The following is a 21499-nucleotide window of genomic DNA, read 5'->3' as shown; positions in this document are numbered from 1 at the left end:
TATTTCTTTCTACTAACGGGGGTGGGAGGTGAGTAGTAGTATCTCCACTGCAGAGGTGAGTCCCTGCCGTACAGAGTGGTAAAGTCTCAGAGGTGCAGACAGAAAAGAGCAGAACGCAGGGCGTATTCTCCTGTCAGTCAGCTCTCAAGTATCCATTTGCCCATCAGAGGGAGTAAGGACGCGAATGCTCTCTCTCACTGGGCTCTGCGTCTTTACATAGAGCATCGTCTTTGAAGGCGTCCTCTTTGGATTCTCAGGCATCAGCAGCATGTCGTCAGTGGTGTGTCCAGTGATCGCACATGCATGTGAAATAGATATTTGTGAAGGAGGGTAGATGTTCCCAGGTCACAGAATGGTGGAACAGGAGTAGAGTCTAGAAGTCCCAGAGGGTCCGTGCTTTAATCTTATCCTTTTGCCAACCAAGAAGCAGAGACGCAAAGGTAAGGGGACTTGCCTTAGTGCTCACAGCTACCTGGAGCATATAAGGGGCCAACTCAGATCTCTCAGTCCCTGCGTGAGGGCTTTTTCCCCAAGCCTAGATTTTTCCTTTATTACAAGATGTACAAGAGTGCTGAGGAGTGGGTCATGGCAAAGCCGAAGTCTTTAAAGTCCCAGGACTCAGGGAAGAAATACGGAAATGCGAGAGGCTTCCAACACAGGAACTGATGTTCAATCTGGAGTTATGCTTGACTTTGGTGAAAGAGCATGACTCTCTCCAGAAAGAACTAGAAAGGAATGTCAGATGTGAATGTTAAACCAGAACAGTTCACTAGAAGAAATATGTCAAAGCTGAATTCTTTTGAATTTTAAAGAGCATTTCCAAGCTAAAAAGAAAATTTAAGTTACCAGTATGTCTGGGAGCAGCCTTGCCCATGCAGCCTTGCTGCCTCCTGGGTGTGCCTTGATGCTTATCACAGCCCCATGAGATTATCCGGGAGAATGACAGCTACCCCATTGTATTTGTGAAGTGACCGGGCCTCCCAAGGGTTAAGTGACCTTGCTCATAGTCACACAACCAGTCTGATGATTAAGGTTTCATATCATTTCACTCCGGAGCTTTTACTCTGCCCCTCACCACGCTGAGGTCCCAGTGGGCTTGCCATTGTAGAACATGGTGTCACTGTCGGACAGTTCTCAGAAGGTGGTTTCCCTGTTCAAGGACATTCTAAATGTTCTGAGCAGTAGCTCATAAGAACTTTATTTATTTCATCCAACTATCAATGTTATGAAAAGGGAAACAGTGTCTACTAGACTTTTGTTTTTTAGTTGGTGTTTTGTTTTTTAACCTCTTGATTTCAGAGTGTGCACCTGATTTTATCATTTACCGTGTGTCTCCCTGTCTGCTTCCCGACAGCCATGGAGTTTCAGAGCAGAGACGGCCTGTATTTAGCCCAGACAGTGGCCTACATGGAACACACTGCCAGCATTTCCTGGGGGGCAGTGTGAGGACAGGAGTCAGGGGCCTGGAATCTCATTGGGGCAACACTGCTGGTGACCTTTAGCTCATTGGCCCTCAGTCATGTCAATTTCAACAGAGCTAAAGCTTCCTTCTCTCTCTGTAATATGGAAATATTATGAGGATACAGTGGGTTAAATCTGAAAGGCCTTTACAAGTTAAACCGTGGAATCTTTATTTCCTAACTTTTTATGCATTCCTATGAAGAAAAAAGTATGGAAAAAACTTTTGGAAGTATTGCTTTGCTTAAAAAAACAACAAACTCGTTGCCATTGAGTCTATTTCTACTCATAGTGACCCAATAGGATGGAGTAGAACTGCCCCATAGGGTTTCCAAGGAGCAGCTGGTGGATATGACCTGCTGACCTTTTGATTAGCAGCTGAGCTCTTAACCACTGCGCCACCAGGGCTCCATTGCTTTATTAAGTATCAAATAATCAGACACCTTTTTGGCATATCAGTCTTCTGTCTCTTTCTCATGGATATGCTTCTTGTTCTTTGACGATCTTGAAAGTGATTGAAGGTGGAGGCATTACATGGTGAACTTGGCCAAATCCCCCTGGTCCAGAATGAGACCTGCCTATGGGCTGACTCCTTATGCATAGATTTTTAGATGCTGTAACATCTGTAACTCCACATCAATGGCTTTTCCTAGTGCAGCTCTGAGCCTCTTAAAGTCTGGTTTCCCCCTAGCAGCTGTGTAAGCTTTATACACAGATGACTCCCAAGGTTGTATGAGGACCCAGTGCCAGTTTGCCTTTTGCTGCTGCATTGAATTGGCAGTAGCACAGAGTCTTTTGCTTCCATTTTATTTTGATTTGGGTTTTAGATTCAAATTCCGGCTTATTCGCAACCTCCTCTTGGGTGAGTCATTTAATGTTTCTGTGCTGCTTCGAAACAGAAATAATACCACCCCTGTAGGCTGGTTGTGAGGGTTAAAGGAGATGACTGTGTGACTCACAGGGCAGTACAGGCACTCATAAGTGGCTGCCGTTCCTACAGTCATTGCAAGACGGTGGCATTATTATGGACGAGCAGTGCAGGGGCTCAGTTCACAAAGAATGAGGTCCCTCTCTTGGGCAGCCTTTTCTGTGAGGCCTGCAGCCCTTGTGATGTAGGAGGTCAGAGTTAAGCTACATCCTCCTCTCAGTTTCTTTGATTCAGTTATAATCAGTAAATCAATGCTAGGAGGCCAACCCGCAAGTCAAGTGCATCAAGTATGGAACCTGAGGCCCAGAAAGGTGCAAGGATTTATAAGAAAACGTAAGCGGGAGAAGACGTACGCAAGGGGCACACAAGGAATGGAGGGTTCACCCCACCAGGCCTGGACTGGGCCCTTGTGTCCCTCCGACCTGTGCTGCTGCTTCTGCTCACGTTGCCTGAGAGTTGTTTCTGAAGGGCAGAGCCTTCAGTTTGCACGGCTAAAAATGAAAAACCTGAAGACCCACAGGCATTGAGCAGTGTTTTGAAGAAATTAACCCCTGGTCCTGACTGAACTCTCCGTGGACACACCTTTTGCATCCCCAGTTCCTGTAGTAAAATTTGAGATGGTCTGTGCAAGTAGGAGGTGCCAGCCTGCAGGTGGGGACCCTGGAATCAGATAAGAGAGCTGCTTCCTAGTCCTCACAGGGTTTGCCTCCCTGTCCCTGCTGTGGCATTAGAGTGATCTGCTTGGTCAGCCCATTCTTTGGGGCCCCACATTTCAATCTGAGCTCTAAGGGAAGGCCTGAGCTTGGGCGAAGGCCAGCCACTCCAGTGTAGAGTCAGAGAGATGCTATCTGGATTCAAATCTCTGCTCTTCCACTTATTCGTAAATGTGTCCTTGACAAGTTACTTAACCTCTGTGTGCCAAGATTGCCTCATCTGTAAAGCGGAAATAGCAAGAGGCCTTTCCTCACAGAATTAAATGAATTGATGCAAGTGAGCACAATGCTTGGCGCATGATCAGCCATTGATAATCCATAACTCCTGCTGGGCCTAGCCGCCTCTGCTCTTAGTGCCTGGCCCTCTGCGGAGATGCAGGCCTGTTAGCTCAGGGACCAGGATGAGGCAAGCCCTGTAAGCTGGTGCAAGCCTTGGGCTGAGGAGAGATTAGATGGCGCAGTAGGAGGGAGCTGCCTAAAGAAAGTGGGAGAAGTACTGTTCCTGTAGCCGTCCCAGTGTTGCTCAGCTTGATTTCTCTTCTCCCTTGAGACAGGGTTCCTTGCCACCCCTCTCCTCTCCACCCTTCCCCCAATCACAGTTCAGTGTTGACATTTCCTAGCACAGAAGTACCCCATGTGAACTCAGAAACATGCCTCTTTACGTGTTTCTTCTTTGGCTAGAAGATCTTTATCTCTTGACGTCACAGGTTTCATTTCCTCTGCTTTGTGGAAGCTGATTAGTGCCAGCTTCTGCAGGATGGAAGCTGGGACCTTTTGCAGGAACCTACCGGCCCTGGGGCTTTCAGATGTAATAAATGCCACCTGCGCAGGCACACACCCCTGTACCTCCCCGGGGGGTGGAGACCGTTCTTCCTCCCACCACACGAGGTCAGCTCATTCTTTTTCAGGTGCTACTATCCATGCTGACCCTTCCTTTAGATCTTCACCTTGCTCCTGCCTCTGTTGAGGTTTCAATAGCAAAGTATAGAGGGCAGAAATCAGAGCCCCAGAGACGGTACCTTATTTTTCTTTCATTAATAGAGATTTTCATTGTTTGAAGTTATAGGCTCTTTGTACTTTAGGAATACACCTTTTTGCTTTGAGGAGTCCCTGGGTGTGCCAACATTTACTATGCTTGGTTGCTTACTGAAAGATTGGAGATTTGATTCCCCCCGGGGGTGCCTTGGAAGAAAGGCCTGGTGATCTACTTCTGAAAAATCAGCCACTGTAAACCCTATAGGGCACAGTTCTACTCTGACACACATGGGGTCACCATAAGTCAGAGTCAACTCAGTGGCAGCTGGTACTGGTTTGCTTTGAAGGAGACAGAGCTGGAATCCCCTTGTTTATATAGATCACCTTTATGTACTTCAGGCATGACCAACCTTTGAGGATGGCTTGCCTCGCCCTACCTTTTCCCAGGCTGGGTAAGTGAGCCCACTCCCATAGCACACCGAGCTTATCTCCGTCACAGCATTCCCCCCGCTCTGTTCTAATGGTCTGTGTGCATCTCTAGGCTGTCTGTCTCCTGCTGGACTGGGAGCTTCTTGCAGACCGAGGCTGTCCCCTTCATGTTTATTGCTCCTGGAGCATGATGGGCATTGCTCTTTGTATGTTGAGTGTATGGGGATCTCCTTTTAGGGCAGAAGCAGCTCAGTTTGAAATCTGGTGGCAGGATGAGAGAAGCATGGATAAGTAGGGATTATTAACATCTAGGTCACTGCTCAATATGCGAGCCCAGAAAGGCTAACACTTACGTGTAGACACCTTTTCAAAGAGAGCTATTTTCAGAGTTACACATCCATTGAGAAATTAACCAGTCATTCCCATTTTCATTTAATGATCGAGACAAATGTGACATTTCTTTAAGTGTGTTGTCAGTATCTACGGCAGGGTGTAATTTCATCCGTGAAGGGCTTTTGTAACCATAGTCAGAGAGGAGATCTTCCTTGGGGTTCTATGACTAGAAGCAGGTTAGAGAGCAGGGATGCTGTGGCAGGAAGCCTGGTTGGACTCTTGACTCGTGTGCACCTAATACATTAGCTGGTGGGTTAAACTGAGGCCCTTGGGCAGACAAGCCCTGCAAGCAGAGAGCACGGCTGTGAGACTTTTGAGTTCTCTACTTACCTATATGACCTTGACCTACCTTCTCTAAGTTTTCTTAGCAGTGGGCAGAAGGTTAGAGATAATGCATGTGAAGTACCCAGCACCGTGCCTGGTGTGTGGCAGGTGCTTAAAAAGATAGCCACCGTTACTGCTGTCGCTCATCAGCTGATGGCTTTGAGCCTCATAACCCCACAACGTGAAGAGTCATTGATTTGTTCACCATCAAAGGATATCATGTTTGGTAAAATAGAGGGACAGTGGAAACAAGGGTGTCCCTCAACGAGATGAATTTACATGATGGCGGCAAGAATGGACTCAAACATACCAGTGGTCATGAAGGACCAGGCAACGTTTCATTCTGTTACACGGGAGGTTGCATGAGTTGGAGCTGACTCAATGGTAACTAACAACAAAAACAAATATTTACTGAATACCTGTTATGCACCAGGCAGTATCCTAGATGCTGGGGATACGGCAATGCCAAATAAGCAAAAATCCTGCCCCTATGAGACTTACATTCCAGTGAAATAATAGCTAGGGCCACCAAGTGCCAGGCCCTGTTCTAACTAGGGCACTTAAACTAACTTAATTCTACTCATCTGCCATATTTAAAGAGGAGCCCTGGTGGTGCATTGGTTAAAGCACTGGGTTGCTAACTGAAAGGTCAGTGGTTCAAACCCACCAGCTGCTCTGTGGGAGAAAGATGTGGCAGCCTGCTGCCATGAAGATTTACGTCCCTGGAAACCCTGTGGGGCAGTTCTACCTTGTCCTATAGAGTCGCTATGAATTGGAATCCACTCGACAGCAGTGGGTTTACTGTATTTAAATTAACCAATTCAAGTCCTATGAGTAAGCTACTACTGTTATCATCATTTCACAGATGAGGACATTGAGGCACAAGGTCTTATAGCTAAGAAGTGGCAGACCTTTGGTTTGTACCCAGGCTCTCAAATACCGTGTTGTTTTCAGGAAATAGATAACACGTAAAAAGCTACCCGTGTGCCCAAGACATAGAAAGAATTTTGTCCTGCCATTAGGCAGCAGCAAGCGTGCACCACAAGGACCTGGCCAGCTGGAGCCGAAATGAAGCGCGCGGTAGTTAGTTTCCTCTGAGCGGCCACGGCAGACGTGGGACTGGGCCACGAGTTAGCAACCAAGCCCAGGGCAGTCCTGTTGTGTCTCATTGTTCCACTTGATGGGTGGGTTTTGTTTTCCCCAGAGAACTGTAAGATGAGATGTGTTTCTCTCTCTATCCCCCATACCTAGTATAGGACTTAGCACTGAAAGTACTTGGTGAATGTATGAAAATTCATTGAGTGGATGTGTGAATAGCACCTTATGCTCTAGAGACATAAATATTATAAGGACAATCCCCTTGATACATTGAAAGTAAAACGTAGTGGATTGGAAACACATTTTATATGTCCTTTACATGACACTCTGGAGGAGTTTTTCTAAATTATGGAATAAACTCCAGCCTCTTTGAAAATATTTCTGTGGACTCTAGACATCAGAATTCTTAAGCAGTCATACCTAGATGTCCTGATCTGTAGACTGTTGGAGCTGGGGGCATCTTAGACATGGGAAGCACACTGTATAGCAAATGTTTATTAAGCACTTACTGTGTACTACTCTGTACTACTTGGAGCTCTGGTGGCACAGCGGTTGAGAGCTTGGCTGCTAACCAAATGGTTGTCAGTTCAAATCCACCAGCCACTCCTTGGAAACCCTGCGAGGCAGTTCTGTTCTGTCCTATAGGGTCACTAAGAGTTGGAATCGACTTGACGGCAGTGGGTTTAGGTGTACTACTTGGAGCCCTGGTGGCACGGTGGTTAAGAGCTTGGCTGCTCTCCAGAAGGATGGCACTTCAAATCCACCAGCCTCTCCTTGGAAACCCTATGGGGCAGTTCTGCTCAGTCCTCTAGGGTCACTATGGGTCAGAGTCAACTTGACGGCAATGGGTTTTTATGTGTGTGTACTACTTACAGTGCTGGATATTGGTGATGCAAGAATCAATGTAAAGAGAGTCCTTGCCTATTTTTTAATACTATGTGATAGAGGAAGTGTGTGCAGGCTTGTTCATCATGCTCGGCAGCCTGCTGCTATGGAAAACACCTGGGCATTTGAGGGGGAAGATAATAATTCCAACAGTGGAGTATGAGGTGGAGAGTGATTGCATCAGGGAGAGGATGGGCTCCTGCAGAGGCAGGTCTGAGTGATGTAGTGGGGGAAGGTGGAGGTGCTGCAAGAAGGGGTTCCAGAAAGAATGAGCAAAAGCTAGAGAGTAGGATGGGAAGTGCTGCTGGAGGGTTAACTGTGGGAGGACAAAGATGAGGCTGCAGAGGAAATAGGGATCTGGGGCTTTGGCTACATGCCCTTGACCTCAGACTTGACCTGAAATCCAGGAGGAGCCATTGAAGAGGTTCTGAACTGGGCAGTGATGGGGTCAGAGTTGTCATTCTGGGAGTGTACGTAAAGGATAGACTAGTGATCGATGGAAGGTGGGAACCGATTTCAGGATGAAATTTCAGGCTTGAACTGGGACTGTAACAATGGGATTGGGGAGGGGGTAACTAAGAGGAGGATGAAACCAAACCCTATCATTTTACAGATAAAGAAACCAGGAGGGGAAGGTCCTTACCCAAGACTCTGTAATGTGTTAGTGGTACAACCGAGAGCAGCATCCAGAACTTGTTCAGTGTGTGTTAAGACATTTCTAAGAGAGCCCCAGTTTAGGACTCGCTCTGCCCATTGGAGCATCCCTGGCTGGCTCAGTGATATGTGTGGACAGACCTCCTCTGGGTGCTCCCTGAGTGCTCCCCAGGCTGGTGGGGCCTGGAGAGACTAAGCCCTGCCCCCATCCTCTAACCCGCCATTGGGGCACAGGTAGGAATGTTCTGGACCCTGAATGAGCAGGAGCAGCATCTCTGGGTGCCCTTGGCTCTCCCTGGACGAAGCACGGCTGGGTGGGCCTTCGGGCAGAGCTGTCCAGCATTGAGTTGTAGATTGCTTGTGGAAGCTTTCCTAAGGCAAATCCATTGATTTGGTGGGGATCCTTCGGGAGCCAAGTCTCCTTGCAGCGGAGCGAGTGGTGAATGGAGTATTGACGAGGGGTTCAGAGTGGCACTGTATTTTCTTGGGTTTCCCTGTCTGTTCCTATGGAGACAGAGACGTACTTCCTCTTCCAGTGCCTCTGTGGCCTTCGGGCTGCACTTCTGTGGTTTCTTCACCGGCAGTGGGAAGGCGTTCAGAGGTGGAATGGCTTCCCCCTTCCTTCTAGGGGCCTTGATGAGTCAGAGCCATGAATATGTGCCTGAGGAGGACAATGCAGGAGGTTCCTCAGGGCTGGGAGCCTGCTGCTGTGGAAGACACCTGGGCATTTGAGTCAGACTGGGTGTCTCTTTCCCATCTCTGCTATTTCCTAGCAAGTTACTTAATCTTTCTGAACCGCAATTTTCTCATTCATCAAACTGGTGCAGTAACACCCACCTCCCAGATTGTGGTGATGTTACAGGGTAATGAGAGGATTATAGCACTTTGTAGAACTACCCACCTCCCTCCCCTGTGCTTCCCCTCCCTACAGACTCCTCCTGGTGCCCTGGAATGTGTTACTTACTTGTATACCTGCCAGTCACCTCTGCTAATTTGTGACCAACTTGAGATAGGACTTGAGTCTTATTCACAGCTCAATCTGTAGGACCTGGTGCAGAGTTGACCATCAGATTAAGATGATTGAGGAAAAAAATTCATGCAATTAAATGAATGCAGATGTATTTGAGATAGTTCAGCAGCCTGTCAGGTTCTAATGGTTGCAGATCAGTGTGATGTTGATTGTGTGCTGGGACTGTCTTTCCCTGGACTCCCCTCTAGCAATAGCCCCAGGCGGGGCCCTCGCTTGCACAATTGGACTGGCAGCCAAGGTCGCTTTTCAGTAGCAGGAAGAGCTCAGCTACAGCTGAGCTTTCTGACTTGACCCTTAGCCTGCCTAGACCTACCCAACGTGATGGCCTTCAGTAGCTTCTCTGAATTTCACTGACCTCAGGCCACTGGACTTCTTGTCCTTGCCAGGCCCACTTCGACTGGCTGAACTCCCAGGCCAGCCCCACCCTGACCCACCCTGTCCTGATCTCTTCCTGCCAAGAACTCAGGGTGATGTTTAAAGGTTTAAAAGCAAAGCATAATTTGTTTGTGTAGGCCATTTTTTATATTGTAGATGGAGCATTAGACTTAGAGGTTGAAAACCAGGGTTGGATTCTGAGCTCAGCCACTAACTTGCTAGGTAGCCTTGGACAAGTCATATCTCCTGTCTGTACCTCAATTTCTTGAGCAAGTGAATGGACAGAACAGCCACCTCCTTCTTCCTCATGAACTGTAGCAATCAGATACTGTATGCAATGGTGAACTGCCAGCCTTTTGATTAGCAGCCGAGTGTTTAACCGTTGTACCCCCAGGCTCCTGCACGTGATCAAGTCCTGAATAAATCTGGGGCCATATTTGTCTCCATACACTCAGGGTCTCCCTTTAAAAGTTTTGCTTTCTTCAGCTCTACATAATTCTGGGATGTGGGTGTCATGATGTATTTTGGGGAGGGCACTGGCATTAGAAATTTCCTGATGTGGCCTCAGATCTCCATTTTTGCAGATACAATAGGTATGACCTTGGACATCTAATTCTCTGTGCCTCTGTTTCCATTGCCTTTCAGTTTTGTTACAAGAAATAGAGATATAGACTATGAAAATCCCGGCCTTTGACAGATACTTAATACATGGTTGCTATTTTTTGTTGTTAATATTTTTACTATTACCATTAGTATTAGAATTTCATATAGGAAGTGTTGTAATCCAATTTAAGAATTAAAAAAAAAAAAAAAAAACCCTTAAAATTACGACATTTTGAAGCTAGAAGAGCCCTTTTCTGGCCTTTTAGCCATTTGTTCTTATTTTACAGAGGGGAACTGAAGCTGAAAGAGAAGAGCTGTTGGCTGTGGCCAGGAGGCTAATTAGAGTTAGTGGCCAGTGGGCCCTCTGAAGCCTGTGGGGGCAGAGGTGAGGAAGGGGAACAGAGTTTTCAAGGCCAGCCTCTGCTGCTGCAAGAAGGCTGGAGTGAAATCACATCCTGCTGGTTCTGGCTTCCTCACCTGGCAGCAGGATCAGGTGACACAAGGCCCGGGCCCTGAGCTGGGCTGGCATTGAGTACACAGGCTGCCCATGTATGAGTCTTGTTCATTCAGCAGGTCGAGAGCTAAGCAGGCTGTTCCCTTCTTACGCCAGGGACAGATTGCAAGAGGCTAGCAGGGATCCAGCTTCTCTGGCCAAATACATCCTGCCTGGGGCTCACCGCTCACAGAGAGGTGTCTGCTTCTTCTGAGAAGTTGCAGGAGATAAGCACTGTCATTTATAGCTCTTCAGTGACAAACACCCTCCACCCCCAGTCTCTCCTACTTTTGGGAATCTTTGTTCTTCATAGACCATCTGGAATACCACCACCTCCATGAAGCACATCCTGATCACCTTAACCTGGACTGATACAAATGAGTGGGAGTGAGCTGGGCACATACCTGGGGGTCAAGCATTCCAGGTAGTAGAAAGAATAAGTGCAAAGGCCCCAGGAAGGAACCTGGTCAAAGAATTCACATCTACTTCGATCTGCCTGGGGTTTGCATTTTATGCTTGCTTATCTCTTTTCCACTAGGCCCTAGCATTAAGGGTGGGCACCTTATCTTAATACAGTCGATAATTTTACAGTGAAATCTATGAGAGCCAGAACTTGCTGGGACTGCTTCGTTTTTCCGGGTCTCGCAAGTTTTCTGCCTTTGACAGGGTGCAGTCTTACCACTTTCAATGGCTCAGTGTAGTGGACAATATTTGAGTTTTCCTTCTCTGGCAGGTTTCTGCCTTACACAGGTTCTGGCTTTCACAGGTTTTACTGTAATTGCCACCATATTTTGCAGATCTGCCATGCCTGGCACTTTGATAAGTACGGTACTTGTGCTGGAGCTCTGGTGGTACAGTGGTTAAGCACTTGGCTGCTAACCAAAAGGTCGGCAGTTCGAATCCACCAGCCGCTCCTTGGAAGCCCTACGGGGCGGTTCTACTCTGTCTTGTAGGGTCTCTATGAGTCGGAATCAACCTGACGGCAACAGGTTTGGTACTTGTATTATTTCATTTACTCCTCCCCAAAACTGAGAAGATGGGTGTTACTTGCCCTGTCTACATGGCCACTACCTAGTTTGGAGTTCAAAACAGAGTCAGTGCTCATGCTGGTGTTAGGTGCTGTTGAGGTATTTCCAACACACGATGGCCTGACATGTGCAGAGTAGAACTGCTGCATAGGGTTTTCAAGATGGTGACCTTTCAGAAACAGATTGCCAGGCCTATCTTCCGAGTTTCTTCTGGGTGAGTTCGAACTGCCAACCTAAATGTCTTAATTGCCTGAATGATTAATGGGACATTTGAATTATTAGGTCCATAGATGCTCCTGTTGATTTCTATGAAAATCACTTCTTTGCCTGGAAAATTTGTATTCCTTAGACTGCTTAGTGGACCTCAGAAGGTGAAAGACTGCTCCGTTCATTTTCTCTCCCATTTCTGACATGTGCTGGCACGCTGCTAAGCACTTCACCTATATTACCTTGAGAGCAAAGGACAGTAGCCTGGTTTCCCAGAGGAGGAAGCCAAGGCCCAGAGACATTCAGCAACTCGTCTGCAGTTACATAGGAAGTCCATGGGGACTAGAGCTGAACCCTAACCCAGCCTGTCCGATTCCCCTACGCTCCTCCAACATGGCGTGCATCCTGAAAGGGCCTTGTTTAAGACGTAATCCAAACCACTTGCCTCGACCCTTGCCTATGAGTGATGTAAACAAGTGCAGAATGTTCCAAGAAGGAGGCAAGGTCAGAAGAAGGCTGCAAGTGCTTCATTTCCTCCCCATCTTTTTCCAGGCTTTTCTTTCCCTCCTGCTGGCTCCTCCCTCCTGCCCCAAAGGCCAGCCTCTCCCTGACCCTGGGGTGCGTATGTGCTGCCCACTTTGAAGGAGCCTAATTGACAGAGTGGCCCTGGGTGTGATCTTTTGCATAGAATGCTTTGGTAGGTGGGGCAGGGCTGAGGGCGGCTGTCCCCTGCTCAGAGGAAGGTGGGCACTCAGCCACTTATTAGCTGTATGCTAGCTGTCTGGGCTTAGTTAACTTCTCTGAGTATTAGGCTCATTATCCTTGAAAGGGAATAATAATATCTTCCTTGGAAGTTTATTTTGAAGAGAAAATACATGTAAACAGCGCAAATAGATGACATTTGATACAGTAAAACCTGCAAAAGCTGGAAACTGCAAGGCAGAAACCTATCAGAGATGGAAAACTCAAAGCTAAAACTAAAATGATGTAGGATTCTTAATAGAGAGCACTCGTAAGTGCCCTATCAAAGGTGGAAAACTTGCAAGACCCAGAAAAACAAGGCAGTCCCATTGAGTTCTGGCTCTCGCTGGTTTCTCTGTATTTGGTTCTCAGTAATTTTCAAAGCCAGAGTTTGAACGCCGGTCTCTCTGCCTTCAAGATATAGCTTCTCTCTCTGAACTGGCCTGGTTTGTCTGACCATGCGGTGGCCCTGCCGCGGATACTGAGCCTAACGTGACAGACAGATCCAGACCCTCCCCACTAAAAGCCTGGACTGTAACAGGAAGGATGATGCATGCCAGATAGATAAGCCTCAGGGCGTTGAACTTCAGCAGCGCCTGGAATGGGGATTTGATTTCTTTCTCAGATGCATTAAGTATTTGCATAGTTAATGAATCTTCATCTTGAGGTGGGGGAGGAGAGAGGTGTGCTCTTGTGAAAACCAGTCACCATTGAGTTGACTCTGACTCAGACTCAGGGTGACCCCATGCGTGTCAGAGTAGAACTGTGCTCCATAGATCGGGTTTTCAGTGGCTGAAATTTCCCAAGTAGATTGTCCGGCCTTTGTTCCGAGGCATCCCTGGGTAAACTCGAACTTCCAACCTTTTGGTTAGCAGCCAAGCACGTTAATTGTTTGCACCACCCACGGACTCCTGTGAGGGGGGTTTAAATGACAAGATGGAGCCCTTAACCATTTATTCTAAGGCTCTTATTGCTCTCTGTCATTTGAAGGCTTCCAGGAAGAGGAGTTAGGATGCTCCGAATGTGGGGAACACTGCTGCTCAGGGATAGGAGGATGTGAGGAGGTGAAGGACAGCATCAGAATCAAAAGTTGTGACTTGGAAGGGGACAGTTATGAAAATGGTCCTTAGATTTGGCTTAGCATAAAGAGCTTGAGGTGGTAAGGACCGTCTCATGAAAGGGCTGAAACAGTGACAGTCAAAGTCCTTGAGATCATATCTGCCTCCTTCCCCACCCTAACCTCTTCCTGAGTATTACAGTTTATAAACCATGTCCTCCAGAGAGCTTTCATTTGACCCCTCTTAACCCTGACCAGGCAGGCACAGCAGGCGCTGTTGTTCCTTTCAAGGTAAGCACACTGACGTTCTGAGGGGTTTCTAACGTTGAGTGTCCCTCTTACTCATTTTTTGAGTACCTACTATGTGCTAGGTCTTAGCCCAGGTGCTAGAGGAACAGCAGTAGTAAAACATAGGTGCTGTTCACTATGCCCAAAGTGACCTCAACCACCTGCCCACAAGCTCCTGGAGTGTACATTCGGGAGGTGGGGAATGAGGTCATGTCCCTAAATGACCACTGAAATAATACCTATAGCTTAAATGTGTGGTCCTGGTTTTTGGTTGCCGTCTCGTTGACCCTGGACCCATGGCAATCCCATGCACAATGGAAGGAACTGCTGCCCAGTCCTGCTCCATTCCCAGGATCGGTTGCCAAGCAGACCCGTGTCATCCAGGAGGTTCTCGTTGGCAGATTTTCAGAAGTAGGTTGCCAAGCCTTTTCTCCTAGTCTGTCTTAGTCTGGAGGCTCCGTTGAAACCTGTTCAGGATCACAGCCACATGCAAGCCTTCACTGACAGATGGGTGATGGTTGCCCTTGAGGTGCATTGGCCAGGAATAGAACCCGGATCTCCTGCATGAAAGGCGAGAATTCTACCGCTGAACCACCACTGCCTCTCAAGTGTAAATACGTAACTATATAAATGCATACTATTTTAGATAGTGATAAGGGGAGTGGGGCGTGCTGGGCAGTGGGTGCTGCTTATGTAGGATGGTTAGGCAATAATAGAGTTCATCTGAGAAGACTGAAAGTGAATGGGAGTGAGTGGTGCATCTCTTTAGGGGAAGAACATCCAGCAGAGGGAAAATAAGTGCAAAAGTCCCCAGGAAGGAATGTGGTCAGTAGGTGCATTTGAGGAACAGAAAAGAGGCTGGAATAGAGAAAGGGAGAGTGGCTACAGATGTGCCTGAAGGGCCGTGGGGTCACCTGGAGTCACGGTGGAGACATTGGCTTCTACACTGAATCAGCTGAGATACCACTGGAGGATTTTGGGAGAGGAACTTGGCCCCAAACCTGATTCCAAGGCCAGTGCTCATTCCACTGGCCTCTCCATTGTCACACAGACGTGAGGGTTTATTACTCTTATGACTTCCACCACTATAATTATCCCATATCTACTTCCCTGCCAAGGACAGTGAAAGTGGAGGTTAGGAGCTTGGCTCACCCCTGAAGTTAGGCAAGAGCTGCTGATGGCAGAGTATAAGGGACAGGCCAAGGCACGGGAGGCTGTTGAGAGAACCTGCTTGTGCCTGTGGTTCACGGTTCCTTCTCCTGCACCCCTTGCAGCTCGCTGACTCATCTCCAATCTCGGAACATCTAGTGAGGCTGGCGTGGGTCAGCTCCACCTGCCACCTTAGATTAGAAGAAGGAAAAGGAAGGAAGAGATTTGTTTTTAATCTGCTCAATTTCAGATTAGCACATCTAGATCCTTCCTATTTTTATCGAGTATTAGCTGTAAGGGGAGATGATGAGCATGTAGATGTCTGTATTAGAATATGGGTGAGCAGATAAAAAGGAAAGACACTTTGCTGTATATTACAGAATTCCAGAATGTTAGAACCGTTAGGGACCTTCAGACTGCCTTGTCCAGTGCTCTTCTTTAAGGGCTGAGAAGCAGAGGTGGGTGACTCACCCACAGTCACACAACAGGTAAAAGATATATCTCAGGGTGCAAACTGGCTCTGTTAGCTCCTAGCCCTGTGCCTTTTCTGGTTACCACAACCATTAGTGGCAATTTGTGCAAGGGAAGTAGTCACTTCCTGATCCTTGAAACCCCTGTAATGTAAATATGAAATCTTACAATTAACCTAGGATTTCAGTGGGCCTTTTGCAATGGAGAGCTCCCAGCAACTCTCCTTGATTCCTTTGAACATTGCCTCCCTTCTGCAACACTCTCTTAGTAGATATGTTGATCACCCTGAAATGCTAAGACCTGCAGTTGGAGGTAGGAAGAGAAATAACAGTGGATGGATCTGGTTTACACTCTCCTATTATGACTGAAACACAACTGTGGTTTTTCCAAGCACGTTTCTATTCTCAGCTAATTTGATCCTCATCAGCATCACCTTGGGGCAAAAAGGATAGATGCTTTTATGTGCACAGTGATATGGTCCTTGTAATAACTGTCTAAATTCTAACTCCAATCCATCTTCCCTCCTCCCTGCCCCATGTCACCTTAGGAAGCGTTAACCAACATGATGGGATGGGATTAACCGAGTTTATGATGCCTGAGAACTACTGAACTGTGCAGTGTCAGTGTTTTGACAGGGAAAATAGGGGGAGGGTTTTGGTCTCAAGAACTGAAAGATAGTAATTATTAACTTTCCACCAAGAGGGATGACAGGTTAGGGAAATAGGAATCCTCTAGAGGCTCCTGGGCTAAGAGGCTACTCACAGCGCAGCCTCTAGCAAGACACTTCGCATCTTAATACGCAATTTCTTTCGTAGGTAATTAGGTGTAGTAAAGTGTGAGAATTCAGCTCATTTCCAAAAGTATTTACTGAGCACTTATTTATTTTATACCCAACTATTATATCAAGTCTATTGGGAATAGAGAGATGTGTAAAGATTATTTCTAGTTTCTAGGGACTCAAAGTTTAATGCAGGATTTCGCCAACACTCTGAGGAGAGTCCTGCATTCCCATCAGCAAAGTAATTGTTATTTGTTCCTGTTGGGTTGATTTCTACTCATAATCACCCCATGTGACAGAGTAGAATGACCCTATAGGGTTTTCTTGGCTGAAATCTTTATGGGAACAGATCACCAGGTCTTTCTCTCACAGAACTGCTGGGTGAGTTCAAACTGCTGACCTTTTTGGTTAGCAGCCCAGTGCTTAACTGTTGTTTTACCAGGACTCCTTTAAAACCCATTGCCGTTGAGTCAATTTTGACTCATAGCGACACTATAGGACAGAATAGAACTGCCCCATAGGGTTTCCAAGACTGTAATCTTTATGGAAGCAGACTGCCACATCTTTCTCTGACGGAGCAGCTGGTGGTTTCGAACCACCAACCTTTCGGTTAGCAGCTGTATGCTTAACCATTGTGCCACCAGTACTCCTTAGGGCTCCTTTAGTGGTTCTTAAATGGCAGAGGAAAGCCTGGGGACAGTGTGAGTAGTTTGAAAGGATATCAGGCTCATTCTGCCATTCACACACATACGTGCATGCACGGTGAGAAATCGGAATCATAGGTGTGGTCACAGAGACAGAGGATAAAGATAAAGATAAGCTAAATCAGATGAGGGAGCCCCTAGGTGATGCAAACAGTTAATGTGTTCAGTTCCTACACAAAAAGTTAGAGGTTCAAGTCCACCCAGAGGTGCGTCAGAAGAAAGGTCTGGTGATATACTTCTGAAAAATCAGTTATTGAAAACCCTATGGAGCACAGTTCTATTCAGACACACGTGAGGTCACCATGAGTGGAAGTTAACTCGATGGCAACTGGTTTTTAAGTCAGGTGATAAGTATCATGCCAAGGACTAGCCCAGAAAGTGCTCCTGGAGTGTGATTAGTGGGATAGGAGATGACATCAGCAGAAAATCTGAGAAAGAAAATGTGGACTTGAGAGGAGGTTGTAGGCCTCAAAATGACAAAGCGTGTGAGTCCACTCCTACTCTAACATTCCCTGGCTCCGGGATAGCAGAAGGAGCAATAGGATCGACTTAAGAAGGTTTGTGGGTCAAGTCTTCTGTATTCCAAGCTAGAGGGCTTTGGGCAAGTTACTGAAACTCTAAGAGCCTCAGTGTTGTTACCTGTAAGATGGGATAGTAAAGTCTTGTATGTCTGACGAGAGAGATTGTGAGGCTAAAATGCATTTAAATATTGTGAAAGGACTTTCAGACTGTGTTATATCAGGTCAGCCCGACATTCATAGGAAGTCATGTACAGAGCTTCTGTGGGCTTCCTAGTTGGTTAGATCTGAGCTTGAGTCCTGTGAATCTATATCATCCCCCTTTTGTGACTATGGTAGAATTACTTAATTGGTCATATCCTCATTGGTAAGACAGGGGTGCTAAGAAGGTTATTTATGATTTTCTTGCTTCCTGAAGGTCTGTGCCCTGTAATACAGCGTTTAAGCTTCATGAAAAAAACCTATCAGTCTCGCCGACCTATGTGATCCCAGCCCCTGTAATGGTGTCTGGAACACAGATGGTGCTCAGTTAACAATGTTTGGCTGGTCAGATGAATGAATGAATAAGGAGTCATTGGAGTTCTTGGGTGATGCAGATGGTTAATGTGCTTGGCTGTTAACCTAAAGGTTGGCCATTTGAGTCCACTCAGAGGCACCTTGGAAGAAAGGCCTTGTGATCTGCTTCTGAAAACTTAGCCATTGAAAACCCTATGGAGGACAGTTCTACTCTGACACACTTGGGGTCACCATGAGTTGGAGTTAGCTTGGTGGCAGCCTTCTTTTTTTGGAGACTAGCAAGAGCTGTGTTATAATGGGATTAATATTTCTCAGATCACCCTCAGGATCTCATGTTTTCCTCCCTTTCTTGCAGAACTCGGGTCAAGCTAGAAAGCCTGGAAGATGCCTACATTCTGCGAGGAGATGATGACTCCCTCTCTGATAAGCATGGTTGCCCGGCTTACGTCAGCCCAGAGATCTTGAACACCAGTGGCAGCTACTCGGGCAAGGCAGCCGACGTGTGGAGCCTGGGAGTGATGCTGTATACTATGTTGGTAGGGCGGTACCCTTTCCATGACATTGAGCCCAGTTCCCTCTTCAGCAAGATCCGGCGTGGTCAGTTCAACATTCCAGAGACTCTGTCACCCAAGGCCAAGTGCCTCATCCGAAGCATTCTGCGGCGGGAGCCCTCAGAGCGGCTGACCTCCCAGGAAATTCTGGACCATCCTTGGTTTTCTACAGATTTTAGCGTCTCGAATTCAGGATATGGTGCTAAGGAAGTATCTGATCAGCTGGTGCCGGATGTCAACATGGAAGAGAACTTGGACCCTTTCTTTAACTGAGCTCCTGCCCCACCGAGACTAGGTAATCCGCAGGTACCAGGAGTGAGAGAGGGCATCGGGAAGGAATTCTTCCAGGGAACACGCATCGCCCGCTTGGTAGCAGGAAAGACACTCACACTCACACGTTTCTTGGTTCACAGAAGGAAGACCTTCAAGGAGCTGACTGAACATGTAGCATGGGGGCAAGAGACATGGGGGGTGGGGTTGGGCTCTGTGGTCAGGTCCGATGGGTGGGATTGAAGCAACAGGGAGCATCCTGGGGCTTCTCTTCCCTGATGGAGCAGAGGAGACCACCCCTGCCAGTTAGGCCGCTTCCGCCCACCCCACTTTTTGTTTTGTTCAGAAATAGTTGCAGATCCTGACAGAACCGAAACTCTCTGCCTCAAACACACATCTTGGCATCGCACTGTTAGCATTTAACTGCTTGTCATGATTCAGGGCAGGTACAATTGGCCGAGAACTTGTTTTTCTTCTTCTTCTTTTTAAATCAAGCCAACCACCTATCTGATCATTAATGGGGTTCACTTAAAATAATTCGGTGCACACAGACTGACACACAACCTGGGTGCTAAGCTAAAAGAAAACAAAAAAGTCCAGTTTGTGTCTTTTAATTGCTCTTTTCAACTCATTTCTTCTAAATAAACTATTTAATATCCTGGTCAGGAAATGACACGTTAATGCTCTGCTCCCTGAAGGGGAAAAAAATCTTTCCTTTAACAAGCTATTCTGTTTTTTGTCAATTGGTTTGTGGCAGGAAGCTATTAGAAGCCAAACTTCCAGATGCATTACTGCTATCACAGTTTAAAGTGGAGGGGAAAAAAGGAAGAAGGAAGGAAAAGAGAAATTCAACTCCTTATTATTTTTTTTTTTTTTCTCTTGAATGATGAGGATTTGAATTACAAGCATTCCTCTTTGCTGAGATGATAAACGTGGCCCGAGATAGCAGGATGCTCTTGGAGTCTTAAGCTTTTGCAACACTCTGATCTCAGCTAAACATTTTGTCTTTGTTTTATTGGAAATGAGTGAAACAAAGCAGGTTGTCCCACATGTATAAAATACAGGGCAGCTATTTAGTTTTCTTTATGAAGAATGATCCTTTTAACTTGGAAGGCCCTCTGGTTTGGAGTAAACCCTCAATAGAGACAGTGGGAAAGATAATAAGCTGAAAGCTAGGTTGATATAAATAAAAACAGCTCTCTATCCCAATACGCACCTTTGTATTTTCAAGAACTCTTCTATTTATTAAGGAAAATGTCACATTGTGATGTATTAAGCCAGTACTTCAATTACGGGTTGACTTGGGATGACATGTTACATGCTGTAGTTAACATTATAATTTTTTTTCTTGTTTGAATATTTCTGTCCCTGAAATAACCTTTCATTTGGCTTTTCTAGATAGCTTTATTTGATTCCGAGTGGCAAATGTTTTTTATTACTGCTTTTCTATTGCTGTATGATACAGAAATCTTTGGCATAAATATTTGTGTTCCCAGTACCTCAGTTGTTTGCATTTTACTGCCTGTATATGTTTTGTGAAATGGTCATGTTTTTGGGTAGGTAACACGTGGACTCTAGTATGTAAATGTTACTTGAATCTGTGCTTAATTCTAGTATGTGGCATGTATGTGCAGACCCTTGGATGCTTTATGCCTGCTCAGCAGGAGCCATGTTGTTCCCATTCCCAGGAGGGCGGCTTGACCGTTCATAATCAGGAGACAAAGCGGCCATGGGTTTGCCCTTGGTTCTATTTTGATAATGGAAGATATAAAGGAGAGAGGTTTTTTTTTTTTTACATTCTGAAGACGGTGCTGTGTCAAGAAGGACCTTTTTCTCTTCCCCCCCTCCCCTATTTTTTAAGTACCTTGTAGGAAGAAAGACTGACGATGTGCATGGTGGGGATCTATGGCCTCTGGTGCTTTGTCATGTATTTGGTTTAATGTTTTTGTCCTAATCTCTTCAATAAATAAAATTGTGCGTATTTAACTAAAATTCCGGGGTTTGGAAAAATTTTTGTTTTCTGCCAATTGTTTGTGCCCACTCCACCACAACCAAGAACTCATACATTCTCATAGGTATTCACTCTTGCAGGTTGAACTACTACTACTATTGATTAAAAAAAGGAAAGCTGTCTTTCATTATTTATGAGTATATGCTGGCCAGTTTAGATATAATGTCTCACTGAATTGATCTTTTTAACAACCTCGTTGTTGTTAGTTGCTGTCGAGTTGGCCCCTGACTCATGGTGACCCCATGCACAACGGAGCAAAATGCTGCCTGGCCCTGTGCCATCCCCATGATCAGATGCAGGTTAGACTGTGGTGATCTACAGAGTTTTCATTGGCTGATATCGGAAACAGATCACCAGGCATTTCTTCCTAGTCCATCTTAGTCTGGAAGCTCCACTGAAACCTGTTTCACGTCATAGCAACACACAAGCCATTGACAGATGAGTGGTGGCTGTGCATGAGGTACACTGGCCAGAAATTGAACCCAGGTCTCCCGCACGGAAAGTGAGAATTCTATACCACTGAACCACCGATACCTTATAAAATAAACCAATTATGTTTCTATTACAGATTAGGAAACAAGCCCAGAAAGTTTTGAAACTCATCCAAGGTTAAAAAATCTGCAAGTGTTAGAGCCAGGACTGAGCCTCAAGTCTATCTCATCCCAAAGTTTGTTACTCTTTCTTTCTTCTGTGTTAGCACCTAGAAGCTCTCAGAGAAGGTGTACAAATAGCTTTGTTTAGACAGGCTTACCTAGAGCTCAAATAATCCAGATTTCCACATGGATTCATCAGGAAGAACCAACATCTGCACACCTGATTGGAAGGCTCCAAGGAGGAAATCACCCAACTTCT

At 46.3% G+C, this 21499-nt stretch overlaps 1 protein-coding gene across 1 annotated transcript in view; it reads left to right on the top strand.

The window, feature by feature from the left end:
• The window catches only part of TRIB2 (tribbles pseudokinase 2), a 30676-nt gene extending 10048 nt beyond the window's left edge, over positions 1-20628 (top strand). The window contains exon 3 of the mRNA XM_004373047.1: positions 18171-20628. Within this exon, the coding sequence (XP_004373104.1) occupies positions 18171-18639 (469 nt within the window). The 3' untranslated portion in view covers positions 18640-20628. The remainder of the gene's footprint in view (positions 1-18170) is intronic.
• Positions 20629-21499: the final 871 nt, after the last annotated feature.

This window comes from Trichechus manatus, unplaced genomic scaffold, assembly GCF_000243295.1.
Source record: "Trichechus manatus latirostris isolate Lorelei unplaced genomic scaffold, TriManLat1.0 scaffold00023, whole genome shotgun sequence".
NCBI lineage: Eukaryota > Metazoa > Chordata > Mammalia > Sirenia > Trichechidae > Trichechus > Trichechus manatus.
Note: the sequence above shows the minus strand (reverse complement) of the source record. Positions and strands in the feature narration are given on the sequence as shown.